The sequence below is a fragment of the Mandrillus leucophaeus genome, unplaced genomic scaffold (genome assembly GCF_000951045.1).
Source record: "Mandrillus leucophaeus isolate KB7577 unplaced genomic scaffold, Mleu.le_1.0 Scaffold3, whole genome shotgun sequence".
Taxonomy (NCBI): domain Eukaryota; kingdom Metazoa; phylum Chordata; class Mammalia; order Primates; family Cercopithecidae; genus Mandrillus; species Mandrillus leucophaeus.
In genome coordinates, this window is record NW_012103142.1 from 2,184,488 (window position 1) to 2,202,525 (window position 18,038).

Below are 18,038 nucleotides of genomic sequence, written 5' to 3' on the forward strand. Positions count from 1 at the left end.
AACTGCAAGGGAGTCTGTCCTGGAACTGGCAGTTTTAGCAGGCGGAGGCTACTTTCTTTTTGGTCCTCAAAGTGGACTCGGATCTAGGAATGGGGACTGAGTCCTGAGAGTAGGGGTGTGGTAGGTGTAAAAGTTAAGAGGGTGTTACTCCGCCTGGTGTCGGAGGCGGTGTGTTCCGAGGTCCTATGTCCTCTGTCAGGCTGTGTCGGTGGACACGCCCGAGTGCCCGTGTGTCCACGTCTGCCCCGGCCTCCCGAACACCTCGCTCCCTCTTTGTCTCGGGTGGAGGTGTGCGTGCAAACCTGCGCCGCACGGCCGTCCTCGCGTGTGAGCGCGGGGACGCACCGTCGCTCCTCGACTCTTTCCTAGGGGAGCGAGGACGAGTCGGAGCCCGGTGCTGTTTGGTCTGGAGCCGAGCGGAGCTTGCATTGATCCATTGATTGTGCACGGTTTGCGCCTGACCTCTCTGCTCCCGGGGAAGCCGTCTCCATGGAGACCGGGCCCGCTCCCCCAGCGCCGGATTGTAAATTCCTGCAGGCAGCGGCCCGGCAGCCTGGGGAGGGGGCCACCGCGCCCGGGCGCGCAGGGGGAGCGGCCGCCGCGCCGAGGCCCCATTTGAAAGAAAAAAGGGCACGAAAAAAGGAGGTGGTGGAGGAGGAGGAGGAGGGGGAGGAGGAAGAAAACGAAAAGGAGCGAGGAGAGGAGGAGAAAGAGGAGGAGGAGGAGAAAGGCGAAGAAAAAGAGCCTGAGAGACGGAGAAAGAGCGAGAGAGGAAGAAAGAGGCAGAAAGGGCGTGTTTCTGGCGCTGCGTTTCCCCTCCCCTTTCTCAGGTCCTTCGCTCGGGCTCTGCGCGCTCTCCGGCTGCAGCTCTCTCCCGGCGAAGCTGGGAATTGGGTGGGATTAGACGGAGCAGCCCCGCCGCCGCCGCTGGCAGAGGCCGGCTTGGAGAGGGCGGGGGTTCCCCTCCGTCAGTCGCCCCGGGCGCCCCTCGCCTCTTCGCACTCTGCGCCTCGCTCTCCCCGACGTCCGGTCAGGAGGAGCCGGTAGCATCGGGAGCCTCGCGCCGAGGGCGCCGCGGTCCGCGCCCCGCGACTGCAGCCCCCGGCCTGGCCCCGGCGGGGCGCCCCCTCCCCTCCCCCTCCTGCGCGCTGGGATCCGGCCGGCTTCCGCCCTCCCCTGGCCGCGAGACCGGCCCCGGCGGCTGGGCCGCCAGTAGTTCCTGCCATGGGCTCGGGGCGCGTACCCGGGCTCTGCCTGCTTGTCCTGCTGGTCCACGCCCGCGCCGCCCAGTACAGCAAAGCCGCGCAAGGTAAGGAAGGAGGGGCGCGCGGCCTGGGGGCTGTCCCGGCTGCTGGGCCTCAGGGCCTAGGCGTGATTCCCGAGGGGCAGGGCAGGTGCTGGGGAGCGTGCTGCTGTCAGGACCCGGCTCTGTGCACCCGGACTCCCCGGCCAGGGGCCCGACCGCTGGGCGCTGCGCCCCGAGCGAAAAGCCGGACGAGCTGGGGGCGGCAGAGAGAAGTGAGAAGCTCTGAGGGCGGTGGGCAGAAGAGACCACGCGCCTCAGAATTCCGCCCGACTTCATCCACCCCCAGCATCTTGGAAAGACTTCTTGTCCTCCAAAATCTGAGAGAGAATTTTCTCTTCTCTCAAACATTGCCAGAAACTTACGCTGTGGCCTGGAGAGACTAAGGGAATAATGAAAACTTTTCAGCCGTGCCGTATATTTCTTTCCCTTACCCCCAACCCGCATGCAAAGTTAGACATTTCTAAGTTGATGCCTTATCAGTGGAAAAATGTTGAAGAAAAATAGGATCTTTTATGGAAACAACTCATCTCTCACCGGATGGTAGGGGGCTGAAGAGAAGAAAATTTCTGTGACTGGCTCCCGACAGGAATGTTGCGTTTCTGCCTCTTTGGGGGGAAATCTCTTTCGTCTTGCATGGCTTTCATTTCTTATCATAATATTTATTTATTAAGGCCTCGGGTTTCCAATTCCATTTAAATCCAGGTCAGAATTGCATTAAAATAACAAAGTAGAATTCCAGGCTGGGGAGCTCTGACAGATCCCTCTAGGAATTAAAGAGAGACAGGGAGGCCTCCTGCCCCCGTCCCTGACCCCCAGCTCATCGCCTGGCAGGTCCCAAGGCTGTGCAGGCACAGACTAGGCTGATGTACCACAGTTCTCTCGGGACAGTTTCTCCTCCCCCTTGACCTCTTGCTGTACCCCTCCCCCATCGTGTCCTCACCGACAAGAGATTTATATGGACAAAAAGAAAATTCCCCCTGGCAAGGTTTTGCCCAGGAGAGTACGATTCTGCCTGTTGTCCCAGGGACTCCTGAAGCCAGCTGGGGTGAGGAGGTGGCTGGGCCAGAAGGAAAGTTGAACTTGGGAGTTGGGGAAGCCTGAGTGTCCGACACAGGTCACTGTGTCCCAGAGCCTGAGCGTTTGGCTCTTAAGCTGCTCTGTTGTATTGGATGGACTCCTGCTCTGTGAAAAGGAAGGTGCTGTATCAATGCCGCCTTCCTCTCCCCAAACACTGCCTCTTCAGCTAACCTCTTCCCCCTCCAACCTGTCCTTTCACAGAACTGAAACACTAGAGACCCTCAGCTGTCAAATACTGGACCCTACCCCCACACCTTCCAACCCCACACTGCCTCTTTTCCAGTCCTGGTTCCAGACAGCCCACCACCACTGCCACCCCCAACCTGGGAGCAGCCCCTTTCCTCACTGTGGATTTGTGTTTTCATAAACAAAGCTGGCTTTTGTAGTGTGTGCTGACTTACTCATAACATGGAATTAGCTAGGGAGTTTAGTCTGAAGGAAGGAACAGATTTCATGAAGTAACCTCGAGACAAGATAAGGGCCTCTTTCAAGTTGGAGCCAGTGTCTGCAGTGGCCTAGTGAGGCTGCGGACCAAAGGAGAAGCAGTGTATTCAAGGGGGGCCCAGGGGCAGATGGAGACCCCTCCAAGGGACAGGTGCCATCAAGCCAAGGCATTCAAGTACGGGAGATCAGCTCACCGGTGATTCAGGAACGGCAGTCAGAATCCCTCCATGGTACTCCAGGGCTTCCTTTCATTGGACTCCCTGCTGGGTACTGAGGAACATGCTGCCAGAGTGGAGGCCCCTGCCCTCAAGGAACTTATAGAAGAGTAGTTTTGTTTCCAGCTTATCTCATTCACAGGCCACCCTTCCTGTGACTGGACTGCAGTTAGCTTGGTATCTTCCTTCTTTTCTTCTGATCCCTAAGCTTGGCCTAGAATGGAAGCCTTTCATTGACCCTTCTCTTCAGGAAATCTACAAACCCCATCTGCCAGAGGTTGCCTAATAGCAGGTTTACTGGGTTACAGGGATGTCTCTGGACACAAATTTGCAGGCAGATGCTGCAGGAAGAACTAGTACTGACCAGGCGGGGCAGCCTTACAGCCTTACCCATAGACAGAGTCTGTGAGCATCAGGGAGGACATGCCTTCAAACTATCTCCTGGTTATCAGCAGTGCCAGAAAGTGTGCCTTTAATGCCAGCCACATGCTTCATATGAAGCACTAGCAGGTTTTTAAAATCAAATACCCTTGGCAAGTATCTTGTACAGAGTTACTATACCTCTGGGGGTATCTGGGTTTCTGTCCCTTTTCATCAGTGATTCCCACAGTGGGAAAACCAAAGGCATGTGGAAGGGGGAAAAGGGGGAGACAAGGAAGGGAGCCCTAAGTGTAAAGGTGAGTGTGCGAGTGTGCACACATGAGAGGTTCACCACAATTACCAACAGGCAACATAGCTGGATGTCTGTGTTTCTTGTAACGTAGTTGCTACGGGTAAACTGCTGTTTTAGTGTCTGTGAGAACTGTATGGAAGAGTGGGTGGGTAAGCCTGTGTGACTGGGAAGGAGGGAGCATGAGGGGACATGGTTTTGAGTGTTTTTCAAGTGCTTGTCTGTATATTTTAAAGTAGACAGACTGGATAACCAAGATAATTGTTAACTTAAAAGCATTAATTTGCTTTGCTTTTGGTCGGGGGGTGGGTGTTTGGTGGGGGGGGGGGGGGTGGAAGCAGTGGTTAAAAAGACCTAATCCTGGCATAGGGCTCAGGTTACAGCTGAATGAAAAGGTCTCTCGGCCTCCAGGGAAACTTGTCCCCAGGGCTGGCTCCAGGAGAGCCAGCCTGGCCGTTTAGTTTACCTGGTAGTTTTCTCTCCTTGTTAGGGATAGAGTTTTGATAAAGTCATGCATTTAGAATTTCCAAGTAACCCCATCCCTGGGACTGAGAGCGTTCGTGTGGTGGCAAACAGTGTCTCTCTGTCTCGGTGTGTCTCTCCGGGTCTCTGTCTGGGTGTATGTGTCTCTTTCTTTCCCCCACCCTTCTCTTCCTCTTTAATGTGGCTGTTTCCTCTCCTCCCCGCTTCCCTGGGCTCCTGTGGCCAGCTCTTACAGTGAGGGGACTGTTCCTCCTAGCCCCTCCCTCCAAAATATGAAATGAAAACCATAACCGTGTCAGCGGGTAAGGGTGGCCCCGTGGGCAGCCGGCTATTGCCTGTGCCCCATCCAGGCCACAGTGGAGAGAGGGAGAGTCCCCACTCAGAACCCAATCTTTAGTCAGTTCCCTCTAAGCCCACCCCCCATTTTTCCAGAAGATGGAGAAGAGGGTGGACTGCTTAGAAATTCTTCAGGAATCCCTTTGACCTCTCTTCTCTCATGACATGTCTCAGAGGTGGGGAAAGCCTCAGGGTGGGAGAGTACAGAGACTCTTCCCTGTTTTCAACCCCTTCCTTCTCATCTCCTTGAGTCTCTGCAGGGTGGAATAAGAGAAAGGGGACTGGAAGACACTAAGGCCAGAATTACTGCAGGCAGAGAAAGAAGACAGTCATCAGCAGCCCTCAAATGAGATTGTTTTCTGAAACCTTCAGGAATCTGAGAGCATGAGAACCGGTTTGAGATGTGAGCAGCTGGGACCTATTGTAAAAGGAGCTGGTCCTGGGTGTGAGTTTGGGAATGTGAAGTGTGCATTCACACACATGTGAATGTGTATGCATGACTCAGGGCGGGTGTGTGTGTGTGAAGTACTCTGGTGAGAGAAAAAAGGAAGTGGGGGCAATGTGAGTTTTGTTTTAGTTGGAGAAGTAAAGAAGTGGAATGGCTTGGTCCAGTGCCTTGAACTGAGGACAGGGGAAGGGAACAAAGGGCTTCAGACCTTTTGAGAAGATGGAGCTGGAAGAGCTTGCTGCCTGATCCCACTCAGTCCTTGCCCCCAGCTCTGGTCCCCAAATGTCAGGGCGTGGGCCTCCTTTGACGTCCCATATCCCTAGCACATGACCACTTATAAGAAAGAGTCCCTGTCAGGGCTGGAAACTGCAGAGCTGCTCTGAGGCTGGCAGTGCCCGTAAGAGGCCCAGACCTGGGGACAGCTTCTTCAGCTCAGAAGACTAGAGTCTGGAAACAGAAGGACTGCTGGGCCTTGGGTATAGAAGAGAAACAACGGTCAACCCAGAGACGTTTGGGGGGTACAGGAGCTAGTCACCTGGGCTAAGAGGGGACAGAGACTCCCCTCCCCCACCAGCCACCTGACACTGGACTGGCTACTCTCCTGTTCCCATGCCCACCCAATGCCAGCCTCAAGTGGCACCACGGATATAGAGATATATGGTGCCAGCGGGTTTAGACAAATGCAGAGCCTAAGGATTTGAGCCTCGGAGGAAATCACTGAAATCCCTCTCCTCACTTGTAAAATATCAGTAGGGTTCCTTGCAGCCCTGAGATTCTGCACATCTCACTGAAATCCTTCCTGCTGAAGGCAGAAGGCGCCGGGCCTCCACAGGTTACTCACCCAAATCTCAGGCCCTCTCCTCCCTGGATGCTGGTCCACTTCTGCCTGCCTCATGAGGCTAGGTCACTTGGATACTCTTCCTTTCTTCCCCCACCCGTTTCCTGAAACCCCAAGTAGCTGATAGTTCTTACTGTGTCCATAAAGTGGGTATTTATCCCTGGAAACTGAAGAACACGTGTGTGTTTCTGCATGTGTGTATGAAACAAAGTTGGGAAGTGGAGCTGAAATATCTGTGTTATGGGAACTGAATATTCTTGGAGCTGGGCCCCAGGATTCCATATGTTTCTAGCTCTGAGACTAGCTGTCTGTATTCTGCCCTAGCCTAGACATGTCCCCCTGCAGATCAAGCACTGCTTTGTAGTTGCTGTTAGATGCTGTGCTTTGGCTGCACAAATGGGATGATGACCCCTATATAGGGCACAGTGGTCCTTGCTCTTACCTCTGGTTTTCCCTGTGGCTATAACCATAGCCCTAGAGAGCTGTGGGGTTTGGATTTCTGAGCCCTACACCAGGGGCTCTTCAGGTCTGGTCACTGCTGGTAACAAGCTGAGAAAAGACCTGGGCAGGGGCTGCAGGGCTGGAGGGAAGATCCAGGATAAGGAAACACATCTAAGGAATCCCTCCGAAAGGGGGGAGTATCGGGATATGTGGGCACTGAGGGGAGGGCTGGGGAAGGGGAGTGCTTGAAGGGTAGACCCTGGGGAGCAGGTTTACAGAGAGGACGTTTTTACAAGTTTCTAATTATATTTATTTGGAGTTTTCCTCTGGCGGTTTGAAGCTGTTAACAGCAGGAACCTGTATCCCTGGTGTTTGTTTTTGTTTCTAACCAGCTGCTTGGCCCCAGCATAGTGAATCCAAGGGCAGGCAACACCTGCCCACTGCTGTACCGCCCACCCTTTCCTTATTGCAACTGTGTCTGCACCCTCCCTGCCCACTACTCAGCCCTGCTCTCTTCTGCTGCTCCCATGCCCAAAGCCTCAGAGCATCTGCATTCCCACTGCTGATTTCCTCCCTGGATCATCCACATTTCAGCTCCTTCTGCTCCGTGGTTATGTACTGGATGCATGCTTTATGCTGAACTAAGTGCTGAGTTGGAGCTGGGGGAGGTACACTAATGACTAAGGCGTGGATTCCTCCCTCAAGTGCTTAGAGAAGACAGTGGGTAGTGAGAGAGCACTGGACTGGGAGTTTGAAGACCTGGATCCTGCTGTACACTAGCTATCTGCTCTTTCCTGAGGTATCCTCACTGGGCTTCAGTTTCCTCATCTATTCAATGAGAGAGGACAGTCTGAAGACCAAGTGAACCAACCTGCATGAAAAAACTGTACACTTAGTGAAATTATACAAATCTGAAATGTTTTTTTTTCCAATTAATTTAAAGAGATAATATTACTAATTACAAAACCAGAACTTACCTATGCCCACTGCCTGCCTCCCTGCCCCTCACTCTACAATGTTCTGTTCTTCCCTCACTTCACTACCCATCCTCTAAAAGCTTCTGATTCAGGGTTGTTGATTTCGTCCGTACTGAAAGGGAGAAAATTCTTGTCCAATTAAGGTTACATTCAAATGATCAAGGAGCTAGATTAAGGGTAAGGCAGGACATCAGAGAGAAACTCATCAGGGTCCCCAGTAAGTGACAAGCTTTTGAGGTTCAGACCCCCTTCCCTTCAAATCACCAAACACCAGCAGCTTTTCCTGGCTGTTCAGTTGAGCAGGCTAAGCCTGAGTGAGAGGAGAGGATACTGTTTTTAAAAGGAGAAAGTGCTCTGTCTCCTCCTTGGAATCAACAGGTGGTTATTTGTGTGGTTTTCTGGACTTTCTCTAGGCCACCCTCATCCTTGCATAAGCTTTTTCTAGACTGAGGAGGGGCTCAGGCTCTAGCTGAGGTCACAGTGCCTCGGCCAGTCCCAAACTGGGAAGACAGCCTGCTACTCCAGGCTCTGCCAATCTCCCTGGTTGCTATTTTGACCTGGAGGTAGAGCAGATATGCACAGGTGTGGGTACATGTGCACATGCTGTGGGTTAGGATATCATGGCCCAAGGCTGGGCTGGTTTTATTTTGGATGTTACTTAGATGTAGCAACTTAGAGGTGAGAATGAGGGAACTCACCAGGGGCAAGCAGTGGAATGCCTATCTCAGGTGCCCCATCATTGGGTGTTTGTTAGCATGGAGGCTGAGGAACATGTGTTGAAGGGGATGCTCTGAAAAGATCCCTGTAGCAGTCCCACATGATGTCTGAAGACCCTGAGACCCTATGACTCATTGGTCCCAGTCTCTTCTGGCCCCAGCACTCAGCATATGGATACCTTTAAGTGGGTACTACCCTTCTGTGAGTTTAGTTTCCTCTCTCCCTACTCTTCACTTGAGACTAAACTTCCTGGGACTTCCTCCACCCAGAACAGTTGTGGGATCACAGAGAGTAAAGAAGTGAGATTTTTCTCTGAGGTAACATAGAGCAGAAGGGATGCCACAGATAGAGACCTCATGTACTCACTACTAACACATCCATGTCTCCATCCACTCGCCTGTTTAACAAATATTTACTAAGTGCCTTCAATGTAGAATTCATCTCTTGTTCACTGCCAAATCCCCAGCACCTAGCATAGTGCTTCACATGTTGGAGGTGCTCAATAACTATTTATTGAGTGAGTGAATGAATGAATGCTGAGCCCTATTCCAGTTGCTGCGTGGGTTTCAAAGCTTTAGGAGCCATGGCCTCAAGGAGCTTACTGCTTCAGTAGGAAAATTATACACATGAATTAAAAGTTAAATAATGGTACAAGGCAGCATATGAGGTATCGCAAGCCTGGGATTGATCAGGTGACCAGAGAACCTGACAGTAAGTCTTAGGAGTAAGGAGAAAGAGTAGATCAGAGAAGGCTGGTAGTGTCACAGGGAGTGTCCCAGCAGAGGCACCTGAACTTGGTCCTCAAGGATATTCAAGGAGAGGAAAACAGCAGAGTGCCGTACACACACCATATATCCTGGGCTAGCGTGGCTGGGCTGGGGATGTCACAGCCATGTGGGTGGGTACATTAGGGCTCTAGGCAGGCTGTTTCTGACTGTCTCACTGGGCCCATCAAATTTGCCCACAATTACCCCCTCCCCTGTGGGTGGTAAGGTAATAATTCCTGTGGTAATGGGAAGGTGGGGTGGACTCTACCTAGGGGGTCTGCTTGTCCACAGCCCGCATCCCTGCTCATTTCCATTTGTTACTGTTCCTGAGCTGGGCCTAGGCAAACTTGTGAAGTAGATGAAGTATTTACTCGGGAATCCCACTGCTTCCCTTTTAGGGTACACCTGTCCATCTTCAGAATCTTAGGACTACTTAGAATTTTAGGGCACACCTGCCCATCTTCAGAATCTTAGGACTACTTGTATTATAATAATCCACCCTTTCTGGTCTGACCCTCTGACCCTCATATCCCATACCCCACCCCACCCTTCCTACCTACATTTAGGAGAGTTTATGGAGTGCTCTGCTAGGCGCGAAAGCAAATTCAGAAGAAATGGCAGATGGTGCTGGGAAAAGCTGCTGTAGTTACAGACTTGTGCCTTTGTGCCAGGACAGGGTGAGGCAGGGAGGTCTTAGCTTGTCTGTATCTCTGCAGCCACCACTCTTCCCCACCTCAACTTTGGTTCCAATGCATGGCCTGAAGTAGGGGTGGGATCTCCCTAGCCTTCAAAAAGAATTGCAGAGGACAGCTTTTGGGTTCCCAACTGGCCTCTCACCCACTTCATGCCCATTCTTTGGGCCGTCCCAGCCCAAAGGGAGAGTAAGCAGTGGGGATGTGTCTCCCCAAATCCTCCCCACTAACACATGCTCACTGGTGCTGCATTTCCCCAAACCAGGCCTGAAATGGGGCTTTGATAGGGAATGGGAGTTCAGAAAGAATACAAAGAGAAGGTTGGAGAGAAGGAATAATAGTAGCAAACCTTGGCTAGGCATGGTGACTCACGCCTGTAATACCAGCACTTTGGGAAGCTGACACGAGGGTTGCTCAAATCCAGGAGTTCGAGACCAGCTTGGGCAACATAGCAAGACTCTGCCTCTAAAAATAATTTTAAAAAATTGGCAGAGCATGATGCCACGCATATATAGTTCCAGTTACTCAGTAGGCTGAGGTGGTAGGATCACTTGAGCCCAGGATTTCAAGGTTGCAGTGAGCTATGTTCATGCCATTGCATTCCAGCCTGGACAAACAGAGCAAGACCCTGTCTCTGTTTCAGAAAGAAAAAAAAAAAATAGCAAACCTTTGTTGAGCACTTGCTGTATGCCCACACTGTGGTGCTAAGTACTTGATGGGTAACTCACCTGATGTTCCTGGACTCCCCATGGGAGGTACTATGATGAATATTATTCCCACATACAGAGGAGGGAACAGGTAAGTTCAGAGGCTGGCCCAGGACCACACAAACACAGGTAGAGAAAGCAATTGAACTGACCATGTTGCTCCAGAACCTCTTAACTACTCTGTCATGTGGCTGCCTCTAATCTCTTCCCAGCTTGGGCAAATAGTTTATTTGCATTACCTGAGTTGGGAAAGGAAGACAGATAGTGGCCCCAGCCTCACCCTGGAGATCCTGATACAGCTGGTCTAGGGGGCACCTGTACATTCACATTTTTTCAAAAGCCCCCAGGGAATTCCAGTGTGCAGCCCCAGGGTTGAGAACCACTGGTTTAAACCAGTCCACACCCGGTAGCATCAACTGGTTTTCCAGCTAGTAACACCTGCATCCTGAGAGAACAGACTAAGATGAGACTGTGCTGTGAGTGTTGAAGGGTCCTTGCAAGGACAAATTCTGGGTGGGCATGTATGGTAGGAGGGAGCTCTGGAAGAATGACTGATAGAAGGAGGAGATACTGGGTATAATTTGGGGCCCTCTTTCACAGCTTTGTCTTAGGTCTGTTCTGCTTGGAAAGACTCCAACCAAACGTTGAAGGGACATCTTCCTCAGCAGGTACCCAGCCAAGTAAGGAAAGATGAATATGCCTCAAAGTATTAGCAGAGCAATTCAGTGACAGCTGTAAATGAACTGAGGAAAACAGTCCCCTTGGACCAGGAACTCACCAGGAACGGGGCTTACAAGAAATAGCTTTTGGGAAGAAAAATTTGAGCCAGAATGGGAAGCTGAGCATAGTGTGGCTGGAACAGAAAAGTGAGGAATGCATCTGCAATGTGAATAATGAAAATATGCAAATACATAGAAAGGAATAGGATGGTTAGACGTTGTAGAGGGAACAGGAAGAGATAATGCCTTCCAGAGCAGAGCCTCTTTGCTGGAGAGGGATAAGCATTGTGAGCAGGGAGGTGAGGGAGAGGGGTTAGATGGTGGCAGAGGTCTGGCTGTAGGAGGGGTCTAAAGAATCTGGCCAGGTGTGATGTAATCCCAGTGCCTGTAATCTCAGCACTTTGGGAGGCTGAGGCGGGCAGATCACTTGAGGTCAGGAGTTTGAGAGCAGCCTGGCCAATGTGGCAAAACCATGTCTCTATTAAAAATACAAAAATTAGCCAAGTGTGGTGGCACGTGCCTGTAATCCCAGATACTCAGGAGGCTGAGGCAGAATAGCTTGAACCCAGGAGGCAGAGGTTGCAGTGAGCCAAGATCACACCACTACTGTACTCCAGCATGGGTGACAGACTGAGACTTTGTCTCAAAAAAAAAAATCTGCTAGGAGGCCTGGTTTGTGGTGATCAGCATCAAGATCCACTCTAGTACTGATGAGCACTGAATGGGAGGCAAAGGGAAGAACTGGGAGCCCATATAGTCTGACACAGTCTCTAGTGAAGCATCAGCTGATTCAGAGACAGTCACATACCTCTGATATGGCCAGGGGAGCAGTTCCAGACCAGTATCCATGCTGCTGGACCCAGGGAGTATCTCTTGTTCAGAACCCCACAGCAGTGCTATCCTGTGGTGTGCTAATAGCAGTGCTAGTTCTGTGGTGTTGGAAATGTTCCATATCTATGCTTTCCACCATGGTAGCCACTAGCCACATGTGGCTATTGCGCATTTGGCCTGTGGCTAGTGCAACTGAGGAAGTGAATTTTAAATTAAATAACCACATGTGGCTAGTGGCTGTCATACTGTAGAGCATCTATTGCCTGACCAGTGACTTAATACCATCTCAAGCTTCCTGTGTTGGGACCCTACTGTTTACCAGATAATTTATTTGCCAGTTTACACAAATTATCCCATCATCTACTCACAGCCTCTCATAAAGAGGTATTATCATCCCCATTTTAAGGGGGAGGAGATGGAGAATAAGAAAACCATCCCTAGAGAGGGGTAGAGCTAGATTTGAATCTGGGACTGACTGGTTCCAGTACTTATGATCGTTCTGTGATAGCACACTTCTTTGTATTGTTTTCTGTTCATCAGTTGCACAAACTGATTCTCCACAGAGCACCTTAGCATCTATGAGGACCCTCTTGCCCTTACCTATGAACTAGTCTTCCATGCCCTCTCTTCTCCATTCTTTCACTTTGGGATGACTTCCCAGGATGGGCCAGCAGGTAGACACCATGACTACGGAGCCCGAGCGAGGTGGAGAGTAAGTGTAGACAGAGGCTCCCAGCACTTAGAATCAACTGGTATGATGGTTGGCTGCAGAGGGGTTGAAGGGTAGAATGCAGAGCTGAATGGAAACCTGTGAGATTTGAGGCAGGGTGTTTGGGGATTTCAGTTCTCTTCTTAGCCCCAGGAAGCTTCAGAGTATAAAACCAGAGGACAGGTAATTGTCTCAAGCTAGGACTCTGGGTATCTACAAATTGGAGAGAATACTGGTTCATGCATCCATTCACTCAGTAAAAATAATCAGTCACTTAAGGATTTGGATTCAAAAAGGCTATAATGAGTCCTGAAAATCTGCATTTTAATAAAACCCAGGCTATTCTGTGGCCCATAGATCACACTTGGATATCAAATTGTCTTGGTGTCAAATCTCATCTCCTTTCTGTGCTCAGTTGTGGGATCACAGGAGAGTAATGCCTCCCATTCAGTGCTCGCTCACTTGCAGGCTGCTACTTTAAGACACTATTTTGGGTTTCCCAGTTTACAACTGGAAGTAGTCTCTTTCTCCTCTGATCTGCCCTGTAACACAGGTTCTCAACCTTGACTACACATTAGAATAACTGGAAGAGCTTTAGAAAAATACTGATGGCCCGGCACCAGTCCAGACTATTTGACCAGAATCTCTGGGGTTGCGGCTTGGACATCTCCTAGGAGAGTTGACTCTGATGTGCAGGGTCGAGGACCCCCTCACCTTATGTCTCATGCCTTCAGGGCATGTGCCACATCCTGCTCCATGTTTTTTGTTTCTCCTTTGGGCTGGGCTGAGTCACCTTTGAGCCTCCACAGCTATTATAGCGCCTTTCACAAACACACTCAATAAGGCGTTTTCAACTGAATAACATGTTTCTCTATTTCAGTTCAGATTTAAGGGCACCATAATATTGCCTCAGAAGTTGGAATCTTTTGCCCAAAGACTCTTTTCTACGTCCTTTCTTTTTTTTTTTTTTGAGACAGAGTCTCACCCTGTCGCCGAGGCTGGAGTGCAGTAGTGTGATCTCGGCTAACTGCAACCTCCACCTCCCTGGTTCAAGCGATTCTCCTGCCTCAGCCTCCTGAATAGCTGGCATTACAGGCGCGCATCACCACACCTGGCTAATTTTTGTATTTTTAGTAGATTTGTATTTTAGGGGTTTCATCATGTTGGTCAGGCTGGTCTCAAACTCCTGACCTGCTAATCCGCCCACCTCGGCCTCCCAAAGTGCTGGGATTACAGGCGTGAGCCACCGCGCCCAGCCTCATCTATGTCCTTTCGTAACCATCCTCTTTTTGCTAGATTGTGAGTGGCCTCTTCCTTCAAGTATAGCTCCGTGTATAGCACCTATTGTTAGAGCAAGGGCCAGGAGACAGAGGAACACTGGGGATTAGGGCCCAAAGGGCTGCACTTATTAGGCTTCAGGTAGCTGGTGCCAACCTCTGCCAGCTCTGGATGTCTCTACTGTTGGCAGCACAGGGGCCGAGGAAAATCATCCAGGATGGAACATTTTTCCTGTAAAGCTTCTGGGCTCCATGGTGGGCAAGTGGAAGCAGGCCTGGTCTCAAGCAGAATCATGAGACAGATGAAGATCCCTCAGATGCCCCATCTCCCTTTTTTCCTCCTTCACCAATGATTGCTGGACCCTGCCACCTTCCTAGAGGCCACTGTTCCCATGCCTTTCCCCTTAACCCTCCCTCTAAGCCTCGTCCGTAAACTCATTCACTTTAAGTTGATTATTCCTAATCAAGTTAAGTATACTACCCACTCTAAGGGTTTTTTGGTTTGTTTTCAAATTTTAAAAAGGAGTGTTTCGAATGATGGAGTTTTAGCTGTCACTGTGAATTAAGTATTTTTGAGGGCAGTGGGGGTTCTTTCTGAATTCCCAAAATCAGTGTCTGCCCACTCTGAAATCAGAGAGATGTGGGACAGCACCTGTTTCTGGAGGGGTCACTGCCTCTGTTTTAGAGAAGAGGGGATTCTGCCCTTGGAAGCCCACCTTCAAGACACCCCTTAGGGGTGCCAACAGAGGTTCTCATGTGCCCCCTCTGCCCCTGCCAGATGTGGATGAGTGTGTGGAAGGGACTGACAACTGCCACATCGATGCTATCTGCCAGAACACCCCGAGGTCATACAAGTGCATCTGCAAGTCTGGCTACACAGGGGATGGCAAACACTGCAAAGGTGAGGCTGGGAGGGCACCTGGAGGAGAGGGACCTGTGGAAGAGGGCACACCAGTGCCACTGCCCTCAGTTGGCCACTCTCCATCACACCAAGGCTAGAAATTCCACTAGTCAAGTGGTGAGGGGGGGGTGAGGGGGGCAACTACATCTTTCCAGAGAGGGTGCCATTTTCTAATTTGCACAAAGGCACCATGCAGGCTAGCAGAGGTCCTGGTGGGGACAGTTTACAGCCCACAACGCGGCTGGGGTGGGAGCATGAAAATCATGAGACTTAGGCCTGAGGTTCCCTGGCATTGGAACTTTTATCTTTAGACCCTTACACCACGTCCACAATGGACGGGAACAGAAAGTGTGCTTCAGAAGAAGTTCATAATGTAAACACATTTTCCTCTCATAATTAAATCAATGCAAATTAAAGTAGCCTTGAGATACTAAATTTATGAGCTTCAGTGTTGGTGAGACTTTAGTGGACAGGGTACACTTGTTAATTCCTAGTTGCATTATAAATTGAAAAGTAATTTTGTAATACCTACCAGGAATCTTAAAAGGTATTTCCTTTGATCCAGAAATTTTACTCTTGAGAACTTATTCAAAGAAACAAAATGATAAATGGGAGAAGGTGTTCTTTGATGCATTATCTATGATTGTAAAATAAATGAAATAAGTCTAAATCTGTAACAATAGAGAAAAAGGAGTTATAAGAATAGAAAAATAATATTCTGCAACCACATACAGTGGTAATTAGAATGACTGGAGACCTGAAAATGTTTATGACTTAGGTTTAAATGAAAACAGAAAAATGCTAAATGGCTTATAGGCTATGAACATTACTATGTAAACACAACAATAAGGCTGAGTCTGGGGGGTGGACAGTGGGTTCACAGGTGGGTTCAGCTGTCTCAGCTTCTCTTTGCCTACAGACGTGGATGAGTGCGAGCGAGAGGATAATGCAGGTTGTGTGCATGACTGTGTCAACATCCCTGGCAATTACCGGTGTACCTGCTATGATGGATTCCACCTGGCACATGACGGACACAACTGTCTGGGTAAGCAAAGGAGAGGGGATTTGGTGGAGGGATGTCTTGTGGAGAAAGAGATCTTTTCAGCATTTCCTATTTCCCAGGGAAGGAGGAGCGAGTGATCAAAAAGAGCTACATTTACAAGAGAATAAGGTCAGCCTCCCCTTTGAGACTGGCCACTTGGAATGAAAAATCCTGCTGGATGAAAAACATTAGAGGAGAAGTTGCTATGAAATGCTCCTAGGGCAAGGGCCAGGAGATGGGAATAAGGGGTTTAGCCAGTGGTGAGGCATGGTAGGAAGCTGATTTGGCTCCACACAGATATCTTGGTTCTGCTGCTTACTAGCCTTGGGTCTTGGGCAAATCAGCCAATCTCTGGAAATCTCAGCTTTCTCCTCTCTGAAATGGGGGTGGGACCAGGTGTGGTAGCTCACACCTGTAATCCCAGCACTTCGGGAGGCTGAGGCAGAACGATTGCTCGAGCCCGGGAGTTCAAGACAGGCCTGGGCAACATGGTGAGACCCTGTCTCTACAAAAAATAATAATAATAATTAGTCGTGGTGGTGCACACTTGTAGTCCCAGCTACTTGGGAGCTCTTCCTTGGCTTGAGCCCAGGAAGTCGAGGCTGTAGTCAGCTGTGATTGTGTCACTGCACTCCAGACCGAGCAATCCTATCTCAAAAAATAACTAAAATAGAATGGGGTGGTAATAACTCACTCGAAGGCTGCTGTGCGAATCACCACAAGACAACATATGAAAAGAGCCCTGTACAATCCTTAGCACATAGTAGGAGCTCAGTAATGGGAAGAATGTTGTTGATGATGATGACAGGGCATCCCTATGCCCCAGGGAGCCTCTGACCCTTGCAGGCTTGTTTTCTCCCAGTTCTTCCTGCAATCTCCAGTCTCACCCTCTCCTCACTGATCTCCTTTGTCCCACGAGCTGGATCAGAGATAAGAGAATCTCTAAGGAACTGAACTCAACTTTGGTCTCTGTCATTTTGGAAAATTACTTTGACTCTTCCCCAAGTAGAAAATCTGAAGCTCATAGCAGAAAAGGATTTGAAATTTGAACCCAGGGCCTTCTCCTAAATTCCTTTGCCCTGTAGCCACAACAGAAAACAGGCACTAGAAGCAGAAAGGACCAGGAAAGGAAGAGGAACAAAAGGAATGATGCCCATAAAAGCAGGCTGGGCTGGTCCCCACCCACCAATTGACCAAACAGATGAATTATCTGAAGTCCTATTGGCTGAGAAGAACCTCCTTACTGCAGAGCTGCCTCCAAACCTAGTCATAACCCATCACTGGACCCAGGCTATAGGTTTCTACACCCAATCCAGGCCTCCAAACCCTGGTATCTGCTGAGCCCTTAATCCCAGCCCTGGTCACCTCTCCTACCATTTTAGCTTCCAGGGAAGGGCCTCATATCTGCCCAATCACCCTTGAGGGCCTCTTATGAAACTCATTTGGGAAGGGAAACTGTGGCAGTTAGACCAGGACAGTTGCCTACAGGACATGCACATACGCTTTTGAGTTCTTTGGCTGCCTTTGACTTTTCTAGGCCCCTGATTCTCACCATATCTTGTTTCCCTATAAGTGTTTTGGGGAGAACCAACCAGAGGAACAAGAGAATGATTAGGTATAGAGAGGGTCAAGGGACAAAGATTACCTAGGGTTAGGGTTCCCCTACCTTTGGCTCTTAGGGGAATTTTGAGAAAGTTGTCCATGCTCTGGGACTTAGCTTCCCCACTGAGAATTGGAGGAAAGAGCTTGGCTACAGTAGCAAAGCCACAAGGTTAGATGGTAAGGGGAGCAGACAGAAGGATAGAATGTAGGATGTGGCAAGAGCAGGAAGACAGGGATGGGGGAGAAGTCAAGAGAATAGCAAAAGATAGGGTGGAGACAGGAGCAAAGCACAGGAAGGTACACCTTAGCTCTTCCAACAGGTGCACCTCTCAGGCAAGAGCCAGCTGGATCTGGGCCCCTCTGCCCTGGCCAGAAGGGGAAGAGAGGGTTTCAGGATCTCAGTAGAGAGGGTGGGAAGGCAGATGAAGCCCTCAGGAGCCCAGATTCTAGCTGCTCCATTTGACAACCAATCTGCATGATGCCTCCCGGGCCAAGGCAAACTGAGAAGGGCCATGGACTTCGGAGGGCAGTAGCTAGCGTAGAGATGGAGTCAAGGTGTTGAATTGGGGCCCCAGGGTGAGCTTGGCTCTAGAACCTAGGGGTGGTGATTTGGGGGTGAAAGCCTACTGTTCTTCCTGCCCCTAACCCCCACCATCTAGGGTGTGGCCTGGCAGCTCTCCCCAGATCCCTCCCCGCCAAGTTGTCAGACTTTGTTTTGTTAAACCAAAATAGGAGAAAGGCTAGAAAATATGGCAGCAAGCCCAGGCAGAGGGGGGAGGGGAGGAAGGATGGGGCCGTGGCCTGTCCACAGAAATGGTCCCTGACCCACAAGGAGTTGA

The 18,038-nt window shown here is 50.2% G+C and overlaps 1 protein-coding gene across 3 annotated transcripts in view; it reads left to right on the forward strand.

Annotated features, from left to right (window-relative positions):
• The first annotated feature begins 554 nt into the window (after window positions 1-554).
• Window positions 555-18,038, forward strand: part of SCUBE3 (signal peptide, CUB domain, EGF-like 3) — a 39,768-nt gene continuing 22,284 nt past the window's right edge. For all 3 annotated transcript variants that reach the window (XM_011986546.1, XM_011986547.1, XM_011986548.1), the window contains exons 1-3: window positions 555-1,309; window positions 14,433-14,555; window positions 15,475-15,600. In XM_011986546.1, the coding sequence (XP_011841936.1) occupies window positions 1,225-1,309; window positions 14,433-14,555; window positions 15,475-15,600 (334 nt within the window). In that variant the 5' untranslated portion in view covers window positions 555-1,224. The remainder of the gene's footprint in view (window positions 1,310-14,432; window positions 14,556-15,474; window positions 15,601-18,038) is intronic.